This window comes from Vigna unguiculata, chromosome 4, assembly GCF_037176805.1.
Source record: "Vigna unguiculata cultivar grain cowpea cultivar isolate G323 ecotype 2 chromosome 4, ASM3717680v1, whole genome shotgun sequence".
In the NCBI taxonomy this organism is placed as follows: Eukaryota; Viridiplantae; Streptophyta; class Magnoliopsida; order Fabales; family Fabaceae; genus Vigna; species Vigna unguiculata.
In genome coordinates, this window is record NC_140795.1 from 12378530 (window position 1) to 12392476 (window position 13947).

At 32.4% G+C, this 13947-nt stretch overlaps 1 protein-coding gene across 1 annotated transcript; it reads right to left on the reverse strand.

Annotated features, from left to right (window-relative positions):
- Positions 1-568: 568 nt before the first annotated feature.
- On the reverse strand, positions 569-3070 carry LOC146886804 (uncharacterized). The gene has a single exon (XM_085671877.1). It carries the CDS (start codon positions 3068-3070, stop codon positions 569-571), a length of 2502 nt encoding a protein of 833 aa, XP_085528003.1.
- Positions 3071-13947: the final 10877 nt, after the last annotated feature.

Here is a 13947-nt window from a genome sequence, read left to right on the forward strand (position 1 = left end):
CCGGTTGGACATTTCAGCTTGGCCATTGGTTTGAGGATGATAAGGAGAGGCTATTTTATGCCTAACCTCATAATGTTTCAAAACCTTGGCTAACTGAGCATTACAAAAATGGGATCGACCATCACTTATGAGGACCCTAGGAACTCCAAATCGTGAGAAAATATGTCTCTTCAAGAACTTGATAACTATCTTGGCATCATTCTTTTGGCAAGCAGTTGCTTCCACCCATTTGCTGACATAATCCACTGCAACCAATATATACTCATTACTGTACGATGAAGGTAGGGGACCAACAAAATCAATGCCCCAACAGTCAAACACCTCCACTTCCAAAATTGCTTGTAGTGGCATCTCATTTCTTCTTGAAATGCTTCCAATCCTCTAGCACTTATCACAACTCTTAGCATGAGCATGAGCATCCTTGAATAAAGTGGGCCAGTAGAAACCAGATTGGAGCACCTTGGCGGCTGTCCTTTCTCCATTAAAGTGTCCACCATAAGGCGAATTATGACAATGCCATAGGATACCTGCAGCTTCCTCTGCAGTGATACACCGCCTCAAAAGATTGTCAGCTCCAAGCTTGAACAAGAAAAGGGTCATCCCAAAGGTAATGTTTTGCATCATGTAAGAATTTTTTCTTCTGCTGCCATGAAAGATCTTCAAGAAGAACACCTGCAGCTTTGAAATTAGCCATATCTACAAACCACGACCTTTGTTGAATGAGCATCAAGCTTTCATCACAAAAAGTCTCACAAATCTCCCTATTTTTGCATGTAACTTCATCATTTACCAATCGAGAGAGATGATCTGCAATAACATTCTCACTCCCTTTCTTGTCCCTAATCTCCAAATCAAACTCCTGTAATAAGAGAACCCATCTGATCAACCGTGGCTTGGAGTCAGGCTTGGACAACAAATACTTTATGGCAACATGGTCTGTATATATGATCACTTTAAACCCAATAAGGTAAGGTCTAAACTTCTCAAATGCATAAACAATGGCCAAAAACTCCTTCTCAGTTGTGGCATAATGAAGCTGAGCACCATTTAAGACCTTGCTGGCATAATAAATAGCATGAAAAACTTTCTCTTTTCTCTGGCCAAGAACCGCCCCAATGGCATAATTGCTAGTATCACACATCAACTCAAATTCTTGAGTCCAAATTGGTGCAATTATCATTGGGGCAGAAACTAGTTTCTCCTTCAAGCTATTAAAAGCTTGCAAACACTCACCATCAAACTCAAAATAAGCATCTTTAACAAGGAGATTGCACAGGGGTTTAGCAATCTTGGAGAAATCTTTAATGAATCTTCTATAGAAACCTGCATGACCAAGAAAACTTATAACCCCTTTGACATTTGATGGAGGTGGTAATTTCTCAATGACATCCACCTTAGCATGATCAACACCAATTCCCCTGGAAGAAACTCTATGGCCCAACACAATACCTTCTCTCACCATAAAATGGCACTTCTCCCAATTCAGCACAAGGTTTGTGTCAATGCATCTTTTCAAAACCACATCCAAGTTCTCAAGGCATGAATCAAAAGATGGACCAAAAATTGAGAAATCGTCCATAAATACCTCAATACTCTTCTCAACCAAATCAGCAAAAATGGCTAGCATGCATCTTTGAAAGGTGGTAGGTGCATTGCAAAGGCCAAAAGGCATTTGCCTATAAGCAAATACACCATAAGGACATGTGAAAGCAATCTTCTCCTGATCCTCTGGATGAACAACTATTTGATTATATCCTGAATAACCATCCAGGAAACAGTAGAAAGCTTGCCCAGCCAACCGTTCCAACATCTGGTCCATAAAAGGGAGTGGAAAATGATCCTTCCGAGTGGCTTGGTTCAACTTCCTATAATCAATGCACATCCTCCACCCAGTGACAGTTCGAGTTGGAATTAACTCATTTTTCTCATTCTTGACAACAGTCATTCCCCCTTTTTTTGGCACAACATGCATAGGACTTACCCAAGAACTATCTAAAATTAGATATATCATCCATGCTTCCAACAATTTCAGCACCTCCTTCCTCACCACCTCTTTCAAAGTGGGATTCAAATGTCTTTGTGGTTGTGCAATGTGTTTATAGTCCTTCTCCAACATGATCTTGTGCATACAATAGGTTGGGCTTATCCCCTTCAAGTCAGAAATATGCCAACCTATAGTCCCTTGATTTCCCTTGAGAACCTCCAAAAGCTTCTGCTCTTCAAACTGTGAAAGTGCACTGCTAATTATCACCGGTTTCTTACAATTTTCTTCTAAGAAGGCATACTTGAGATGATCTGGCAATATTTTCAACTCAAGTTTGCCTTGATCATCAGATTTCTCCTTTGTCAAATTCTCCACTTTAACATGAGTGGAAGATACTTCTCTAGTCTTTTCCAACTGCATAGTGACTTCTTCCACTTCTGTTTCCTCTTCAAGAGTCAAATTATCACAAGAATCAGTCAAAACTTTCTCAAAAGAGGATTTTACATGCATCTGACTCTTAGTTGTGTCAATCACTTCATCAAGGACCTCCACTCTGAAACAATTGCCACTATCACTTGGATGTTGCATGACCTCTATGACATTAAAAGTCACAGTTTCATCTTGCACACGAACTTTTGGATGACCATCATCCACATAAAAAATCACCCTGGCAGTCTTCATGAATGGGCGCCCCAATATGAGAGGGACTTCAATATCCTCCTCCATATCCAAGATGACAAAATCCACTGGAAAAGTGAACTTATCAACTTTCACCAATACATCTTCTATAACACCATATGGACACTTAATATATCGATCAGCCAATTGAAGTGTCATCCTCGTGGGTTTCACCTCCAAATCTCCAATTCTTATCATCATGGAAAGAGGCATCAAATTTATACTTGCTCCCAAATTAATTAATGCCTTTCCAATGGGTAATTTCCCAATGGTGCATGGTATAGTAAAACTACCTGGATCTTTGAATTTGGGAGGCAAGATCTTTTGAATAATTCCACTACAATTGCCTTGCACTTCAATTGTCTCCTCCTCAATGTACTTCCTCTTTTTGGTGGGCAATTCCTTCATAAATTTGGCATAAGAAGGAATCTGTTAGAGAGCTTCAGAAAAGGGAAAGGTAATCTCTAGTTTTTTGAAAATATCCAAAAACCTAGAGAATTGTTTTTCCTTTTCTTTTCTAGAGTGAGTTTTGGGATAAGGAAGTGGCTTCACAATTTCTTTTTTCTCACTATTTTTTCTCTCCACTTCTTTCTCATCTTCTCCCTCAACTTTTTCATCATTCTCAATTTTCTCTCACTCGTCTCTCCTTTTTCTTTCTCACTCTCTTATTTTATCATATCTCTCTCCACTAACACTTTACCACTTGTAACAATAGCCTTACACTGCTCCTTATGGTTAATCTCAGTATTAGCCCCAAAGTTTTTCTCTGGCTTGTCCTCCAACTTCTTAGGAAGTTGCCCAATTTGCATTTCCAAGTTACGAAGAGATGCCTTCGTGCTCTTTTTATTGGAAATAGACACTTGCACAAACTGTTGCATTGCTTCCTCAAATTTAGTGGTCCTATCAGTCAAAGATGGTTGGGATTGAGGTGGAGGTTTGTTAGAAGGTCCAGGCTGGCCCATGCTTGGGTGAGGCTTCCAACCTTGGTTGTAGTTACCATAATTATCCTGACGACCTTGGTTACCCATGTAGTTAACCTCTTCCTGAGAATTGGTCTTCATGACACACTGCCCATTTGGGTGATCTCCACCACACAACTCACATCCTTGCACAGCTTGTTGGTGTTGAGCCTGTGAGACATTCTGAAGTTCCTTAGGCAATTGATAAAGCTTCTTCATTACTGATTCAAGCTATTGAGTCATTATTTTGTTCTAAGCCAATATTGCATCCTAAAACTGAAGCTCTAACATACCTTCTTTGTTATGTGAAGTGGCCCTCTCATTCTACATTTCATTATCATTAGATGCCATATTCTCAATCATTTCATGGGCTTCCTCAAGTGTCTTCCACTTGATATTGCCTCCAGCTGAGGCATCCAACATTAATTTAGTATGAGATTGCAATCCTCCAAGGAATAGAGTAAGTTGCGTAGGCATGTCAAAACCATGAGTAGGGGTTTTTCGTAACAAGCCTTTGAACCTATCCCATGTTTGGCCCAATGACTCAGAATCTTCTTGTTGAAAGGATGAGATTTCTTGCTTCCCTTTATTGACCTTTGACTGCGGAAAGTACTTGTTCAAGAATTTGGCTACAACATCCTCCCAGTCAATCAAACTATTCTCAGGAAAGGAGTTCAACCAAACCTTAGCATTCCCAGCCAAAGAGAAAGGAAAAAGACTCAATCTGATGGCCTCATCTGGCACTTGGTGAATCTTCACTGTGTTACAGATCTATAAGAAAGTAGCCAAATGGGTGTATGGATTCTCATGTGAATGGCCATGAAACTGGTTACTCTGGACTAAATGAATCAAAGTTGGCTTCGTCTCCATGTTGGCATCATTCACCACAGGTCGTGCGATGCTACTGAAATTAAGAGGAGTAGAGAATGAAGCATAATACTCCAGAGTACGTCGAACATGCCTATCACCATGTCCTTCATCAGCCATTTCTTCCCCCTCTTGATCAGTTGAGGAGAAGATAGCTTGTTCAGAAGTAGATGTTGCCTCTTTCTCTTCTTTAACTTTTTGGATTTGCCTTTTCCTTCGTCTTCTACTATTGTTCCTACGAGCTGTTCTTTCAATTTCAGGATCAAATAGTAGATTATCAGCTCGAATCCTGCTTCTCATACAGAACAAAAACACTAGAAAAGACAAATAAGCATATACAAACTAAATATATACAAACTATAAACAAAGATGAATGTACAAATGAATGTAGAAGCCTAAATTGGTAAATAACGCAATCAAACAAATCAAAAACAAACAAATCCCCGGCAACGGCGCCAAAAACTTATTAACTCTTTAGCAAGTGTACCAATTTGTTACAAGTAGTAAAAATGGAAGTCCAAGTATCGTTTTCCCAAGGGATTTGTGTTCGTTTGTCTAAGTGTGATTATTTACTAATTTTAGCAATAATGTCAACGTAAAAGATTGGTTTAATTTAAGAACAACATGCAAAATTAATAAACACTAAAGTTATAAAAGAATTTAAGAAACACTTCATCAAGATTGGATTTCATGAACCATACTAACGCAATATTTCCTACACAATTTCTCTATCGTGCTCAAACATCCTCATTATAAGCTTACTAGCCCCTAATTCCTTAGAAGTAAGTTCTAAGTCAAATATGTCAAAATATTTATTCCTTAACTATTTTAACACATGACTTGCAATAAGATTTGATGTATAGAATGACCTAGAGATTACGTCTATTCCTAGAATCCAATCTCATGGTTGTTCTATCTAAGGTTAAGTTCCAATTCATTTTCCAATAATTAGATACAACCAAATAGCAAAGATTTCCATCAAGCACATTTATAATTGAGATAAAACATATGAACAACGAAAGAGATTACATTGCATAGGAAAATTACAAAGAGTATAGGTTCATTACATCCAACCCCAATGAAGGAGGAGTCTAGTCACTCCTAAGCATCTAGAGAACAAAGGATGGATGAATTTGATGGAATGGATGAATTGTTGTGAAGTCTCCTTGCCCTAGAATGGCACTTTTTCGTCTCTTTTCTGGTTATGTCGCGTTCCCACACTCCAACACACAGTTTCGTGTAACTTTTCGAAACTATAACCACTTCAGAAAACCGTCTTCTCGCTGGGCGAGATGACTTACTCGCTGGCGACCGGTGATAACTCGCTAGGCGACAGAGCACACTCGTTGGGCGACTAGTCCATTTCGCTGGGCGACTGGGTCCTGACAGAATAACCTCACTTCTTCTCCAATCCTTCACTTTCCTATACAATAATCTCAAAGATAACACAAAATATATCTAACCTAAAAGAACCTAAAAATAACCTAAAACTTCCCACAAAACACATGATTAAGTACAATTAAGAGGTCCAATAAAATAAGAATAATAAGTATTTTTCATACTTATCAATTATGTCACGGAATGTGATTTTAAATTTATTTCAAAAAATGCTTAAAGGTTAAGAAAACCGCAAAATTTTACAATTAAATAATATATATAAAATTATATGATTGTCTCACCACCAAATGAAGTTAGTGCAAAAAATTATTAAGCTTCATTTGATGGCTAAGACAACCATGTCATTGATATTATTTAATTCTAATTTTTTTAAGCCTTCTTAACAATAAAGTTTTTTTGTAACAGCCTTAAAACTATATTCGTTGACAAGTAGGGGACCAATAGGTTTTTCACTTCATTTTTTTCTATTCAGTCATTTCTTTATATTCTATAGTATGTGTTTGATTAAACGAGCTCATTTTGGAAATGATTTATATTTATAGGAAAAAATTGAGATAAACAACCTATTAATCCCCTATATTGTTATGTCAAGGAATGTGATTTTAATTTTATTACAAAAATGCTCATGGTTAAGGAGACTTCAAAAGCTTTAGAATTTAATAATATATAATTAAATAATATTAATTATGTGATTACCTCACCATAAAATGAAGGTTGTGCAAAAAAGTGTGCTATTAAGCTTCATTTGATGGCTAAATGCCATTGATATTATCTAATTCTAAAGTTTTTAAGCCTTTTTAACAATAAAGATTTTTGAAATGGTCTTGAAACCAGGTTCCTTAGCAGTACGATATAAGGACCAATAGCTTGTTTACCTCATTTTAGCTATTCCATGTCATTTCTTTATATTCTATAATATTTGTTGGTGAGTTTAGTTTTTAATTTTTATTTGTGTTTTGAACTGATATTGTATCCATGAGTTCATTCTGAAAAGGGTTTATATTTGTAGAAAAAATAAAAAAACTTAAACAACCTACTAATCCCATGTAATGTTATGTCAAGGAATGTGATTTTAAGTTTATTATGAAAATGCTTATTGTTAAGAAGATTCCAAAAGCTTTAGAATTTAATCATTTAGAAATAAATAATATCAATCATGTGAACGTCTTATCATTAAATGAAGTTAGTGCGAAAAAAGTGTGTTGTTAAGCTTCATTTGATGGTTAAGATAGTCATGTCATTGATATTATTTAATTTTAATTTCTTAAAGCCGTCTTAACGATCAGTATTTTCATAATAGTCTTGAAAACAGGTTCCTTGACATTACGATATAGGGGACTAATAGGTTTTTCACCTAAGTTTTTTCTATAAACATAACTCATTTTTCAAAATGAGCTCATTGTTACAATATCAGTTCAAAACACAAATAAAAAAAAGAAAAACATTGAGAATATACTTCTGAGCCTCATCTTCCTTCTCATGAGAATAACGAAACCTAATTCAGGTGCATTAGAATAGTTGAATAAATAGATTTTAAGATTTATTTTGTAATAGAACAATACATTCATCATTTTAATTTTTTAACTTTCAAAATCTTACCCTAGTTTCCAATAACTCATATTTGATTGTCACAATATTATAACCACTGTTTCGGGTGTAGGGACCAAGCACCTACTGATAACACTCAAATTATCCTTCTTTCTCCTCTATGCTTCCTTCCCAAGTAATCTGTTGTAGCTTCCACTCCACGCGATCTTCCTTCTTATCTGATCGGTTGAATGGGCGATCGGTGTACCTGTCTAAGAGGCTCCGATGCTTAAGTCAATTTTAAGACCGATCGGTCGATAATTATAACTGCTGTAATAAATGCAAATTAAAAGATCTTCACCAACCTACCTTTGGGCCCTATTTATAGTTTCCGGTGTGGGCCTATAATTAGGGCTCCTTAATCGCGACCCAATGATCCATTAATTATGATTACTGACTTGTTTAATTTTAATTAATCCGGCTGATTAATCCCGGTTTTCCGTTTGGCTGATCAACCGGTGGTCGTTTGGTCAGGCGGGTTTATCTTTTATGGGTGAGTAGCCTTAAACAATTAAATGTGTTTCACCCGTGTGGCCGATCGACCGATGGTCGCTTGGTCAGGCGGGTTATCTTTTATGGGTGAATAGCTTTAAACAATGAAATGTGTTTCACCCGTGTGGCCGATGGGCCGGTCGTCCTTGGCTTTGCCACACGATCTATCTGTTGGTAGTAGCTTGTGGCCGCTCAAGTTTGGTCTATTAGGCCGATGCGCCGATGGGCTGTACAGTAGAACCACTTTTCTCTTTAATATTAGAAAATAACAAATATTGATCATTACAATAGTAAAAACATTAAATGATATAGAATAAAAATATATATATTCAAACATTAAACAAAAGAATATGAGCTATGTATAATATATATAGTGAACAATAACATAACTTTTGGACTTGTGGCTTTAAACTCGAGTATAATGTGTAGAAAAACTTTTATGTTTCATTTAATTTTTAAAAATATAACAATAAATGAATAAACCGTACAAAAAATAATAAAGTACTTAATAACACACATGATCATATGAGAATATTTGTTCACTTGCCTTATCCAAATGTTACTCTTCTCAAGAACAATATTTAGTAACATCGGTCTTAAATTATATAAATATTTATTTACATCACTCTTAAACTATAAAAATACAACATGATATTAAATAGATTTGTGAGTAAACCCTACCTAGGTTAGACAAATAATGAGTAAGAAAATGATAAAACTTGTAATATATTTTTCTTATGAAAACTATGGATGGACTTAATAATGCTTAAAATGACTAATTTAGGACTAAACTATTTATTTAGACTATGCATTTCTTCCGAAAATGAGAAGTGAATTTAATGAAGCATACACAAATATGCTAAAGTTGAAGGGAGTAAATAGTTCTTATCATCAAATTTTCTTCTTATCTTTGTAAGAAGAGCATGTATCTAATTCATTCTTTTAATATATAATTTTTTGAACATTTTTCTACACATCGTTTCTCTACCTAATCTAAGTGACTTTGAACATTAAAAGTATTAAATGCCATATTGTATTTTTACAATTAAAAAGTAATGTTACCATATATTGTTAAGGTAACCAATCAATAATGTTATCGATTGTGTATCATTATCACTATTTATTTTAATAGACTTAATTTATGATTTAGAGATACTACAAAAGAAAATAATGTAATTTATTTAATTAAATTGAATTTCAACTCCATTTTATGTTCTTGTGTTTGTATCTTATGGACTTTTTTAGGTTCCATAGAGTATATATTTCAGTTTTGGAATAAAATTCTATGGTTACTTCCATGCTTAATAAGTTGGAGAAATTAGAAAAAGAAATAATGAAATTTATTTAATTTAAAGTACATTTATATTCTTTTATTTGTATATCGTGGAATTTATTTTGGTATAATAAAGTATTTGCTTAATTTTTGGAATTTAAAATTTATGGTTAGTTTCATGTATTTCTTGGAATATTTAAATTATCATTATATTTTATTTTAATCTGGTTGAGATTTGGTACAGTACTTTTAGTAAATTAAAATACGGTCTTTTTTAAAAAATAAAAATCCCTAGTTAATAACTTTCATTCAACACTACATTAAATTTTGAAGTAAAACATTTACTTAAAGTTTAAATTTAGATTTAATGTATTTGTGGGTTGTTAAAAAACTTTAATATATTTATCATCATAATTGATAAAGTTCTTTGTTTTTATCCTGGGTAAGTGAGTGATCTTTGAATGTAGCAAACTATGAAAATTTAAATTACTTTTACAATCTTCTCTTTACAGCTCATCATTGAAAAAAAGAAAAGGGTTTAATTTAAATCAATCAAAAAGTCCGATTTGTTTGTGTTTTTAATCCTTATAATTATACTTTTGTTATGAAATAAAGCAAATAACAGAGAAAATAATAGAGTGAGAATAATAGAGAAGAGAAGAAACAATAGAGAATAGATGATGAAAGAATAGGGAGCAACTCATCTGTGTATTATTATTGATAGGAATAGTCCTATTTATAGATACAACATGTAATCCATAAAGGAAACAAATCAACTTAGTTAATAGAAATATTTACATAAAGAGTAATGAATCATATGAGTATCAATCATATGAGTAAATGTATCAAATCAATAGACAATCATTAATTCATAACACTCCCCCTTGAGTGTCCGTTGATAAAAGAATGTGCCTCGTTAAAACCTTACTAGGAAAAACCCTTTGGGATAAAAAAAACCTAGTGAAGGAAAAAGAGTACAACATTCTATATTCTTTAATGCAATATTGTTCATCACATATTCTATTTCTCCCCCTCGTGTAAACTTACATCATTAAGGTGATGGAGTCCAAACTTGTGAATCATTTGCTCAAAAGTTCTTCTTGGCAAAAACTTCAATAGACATGTCATATTTTCACATGAATGAATTTTTGGATATCTATATCATCCTTTCAATTGAACAATACACTATTGTCTTCATATATGGTTGTTGATTCCATCTTTTTCGGGGATAGTCACAAGTTTCTTGCACATGTTGAATTATAGACCTTAGCCAAATACATTCACAACGTTCCTCGTAATTCTGTATGATTAGACAATGTTGCTACTATGGTTTGTTTCATATACTTTCATGAAGCCATTGTGCTACCACATGTGAACAAATAGATTGTAACATCATCCATTAGATGTAAATGCAAACCTTGTTGTGCAACTAGGATAATCGAATATTACAATGTTGTTGCATCCAATACTAGTGAATATGTTTTTTCACAAATCAATACAAGGTTTTGAGAACAACCTTAAGCAACCAAATGTGTTTTGTATCTAACAATTTCATCATTCTTAATTTCATTTTTGTGCAAAAATCCATATGTACCCAAAAGGTTTCACAACTTCAGGTGTGTGAACTATACGTCCAAAAACATTTCGTTTAGCAAGCAAATATAATTATGCTTCTTTGTATATTTTCATTTTGGCTAATATTTTCTTTGCCGACAATCTTTAATGATCATTGCTTATTGATCCTCATTGTCATTCATAACATTCATTGCTATGTTACAAATAAAAGTTTCATCAATGTTAACCTCATTTTGGTTCCATATTATATGATTAATAACATAACTTATTGAGATCTCATCATTTTCAACAATTTTAGGTACCTAAGGTTCTTCTGGAACCGAATCATTAATTATGTCAAATGAATCTTTTAGGATTTTCAGCTTTTCGATTAGGTCATCTTGCATTTTAGCTCCTTTTCTCATTCAAGAGTTTTTATCTTTGGAACCAATAGGTTTACCACGCTTCAAACGTGTCGACATGAGTTTTTCAACCCTTTTTTATTTCCGCATCATAATAACTGATCATGTCAAACAAGGCAATCATTTTGATTTGTAAACTTCTGGTTTACCATGACATGCATTTCAATTGTACTAATAAACTTGCAGTACAAACTATAAGAGAATGTTGATAATTTATCCAATATACTTTGTTTTTCAACTCAATCATGGAGATAAAAAGATATTTCATATCTTTTTCATTGTTTGTCTCAATATAATATCCATTTAGACAAATATTATTGAAACTTAATAAGTTTCTATTCAACTTCTTGGTTGAAGTATAATAGCTCTTCTAGAGTCTTCAAATATATTTGTAGTACTATAAATAATACTAACATTGATGTCTCACATTATCAAACAAGAGAAAAATTTATTACTCTTGAGAATTGTATAAGTTGTTGCACTATTAATAAGACACATATCTTTTGGTACTAGTGCAAACATTCATTTTTCATATAAACGTAAATATCAATATGAGATTTTTTTTAACACTCTCATAATCAATGAGGTGATCAATGCTTCCATTTGCTTTAGCAAAGAAAATAATAATATCAAGATGAGTAGCATCCATATGGCCATAATCAGAATCACCATCTTCATAAGCAAAATGTGTTTCTATGTTCTACTCATTATTTGTAAGATATTTTGGTGTACAATAAGTACAACTCAAATGGCCTTTACCACTGTAATGATAATATATACTTTCATCTTTTTGTCAATATTTTCACATTTTCCTTTTCCCTTTTTCACATTATTATGCCACTTATGGTGCCAAAATGTGGCTTTGAAATTTTCTTTATAACCATGTCCATAATCAATATCACGATCATGAAAATATAAATCAAATGTTGCTTCATTCACTTCTGGGATTGGAGCAAAACCAATTGGACATGTTTCATGATTTTCTATCAAAAGCTCATTGCTTTGTTCAGCCATGCAAAGGCATGAAATAAATTCATAATATTTATTGCTGCATTCACCTCTGGGAATGGAACGGATCTCGTGATTTTTCATCAAAAACTTCATTGCTTTGTTCAGCCATACAAAAGCATGGAATCAATTCATAATATTTGTGAAATCTCTTTTAACAATATTGTTGTCGCAATAGTAAAATAGTTGCTCAGATGCTTTATTTCTTTCTTTAATGGTATCTAAGACCCATTGCATCTAAATGTATTTCAACATTTAATATCGAATATGAGTAATTATTCCCTGTAATATCAAGGGTCACAAATTCAAATTGTGCAACGTTTGACGTGTTTAGAACTAGCACATAAAATAATAATAATAATAAGAATAATCACAATCATAATAAAAAATAAAAATAATAAGACGGAGATGAAAATTGATAAAGTCAAACAATTCTTATCACAAAAAGAAGAATATAAGACAAAATTGTAAATGGAGAAAGGATTAGAAAGAGCCTGGATTGAGACATGCAGAGCGCTGTTGTTAGAGAGAAAAAACTTCCACTAGTCCTCAATTGATTGGAGCATCATGCTGATAACGTGTTATGAAATAAGCGAATAACATAGAGAATAATAGAGTGAGAATAATAGATAATAGAGAAGAGAAGAAACAATAGAGAATAGAGAATGAAAGAATAGGGAGCAACTCATCTGTGTATTATTATTGATAGGAATAGTCCTATTTATAGATACAACATGTAATCCATAAAGGGAACAAATCAACTTAGTTAATACAAATATTTACATCAAGAGTAATGAATGATATGAGTAAATGTATCAAATCAATAGACAATCATTAATTCATAACAACTTTATTCTTTTATTCTTGTAACAATCTCTTCAATATAGATTTTGAATTATCTTGACATTAGAATCTGGAATAAGTTATGACTGATGGCGTGAAATCAAAATTTTCAAATTTTCGTGGGATTTAATTTAGAAGAAATGAATGCTATGTTTTTATTTTATTTATAAGTTTTATTTTATATTTTGGAGTGTAGTGATTTGTAAAATGAAATGTAAATTTAGGTCCACGAATTAATGTATAAATTATTAGAAAAGTGAGAACTTCAATGGTATGATAATAATAAAGTGCTTACTTTATATTTTATTTAGTTTGTGTGTATATTTGTTTGTCAATTTTATTATCCATGAAAATAGGAAAATAAAGGTATAAACTGAAAAAAAAATTAAATTTTAAAAAATTATAAAAATACACGTGATAGTAATTATTTATAACTAATAATTATTTAAATCTTGTTAAAAAAATATTAAATAAAATTGACAAAAATTAAAATCTATTTGAAAAAAAAACAATATTATGTCTAAAATGACAAAATTGAAAAATAATAAAAACCAAATATATATTTTAATCCATAATAATCATTCATAACTTATGATAATATATCATAATTTATGATGAGAAATTATTAAAATTACAAAAACAATTTAAAAAAAATTAACTTTTTTATAAATAATATTGTTGTGCTGTGAAGAAGAAATTTTTGCATTAGTATAAATATTTAAAATAAATTATAATTATGCTTGTAAACTATTTTTAATTCACTTCTTCACGATAAGTTACAATGCAACATTTTAGTATTATTTTATTTCAATAGTAAAAATAATGTATGTATAAATATTTTAGTATAACACGTGTAAAAAGTATTTCAGTATTGATTCAAAA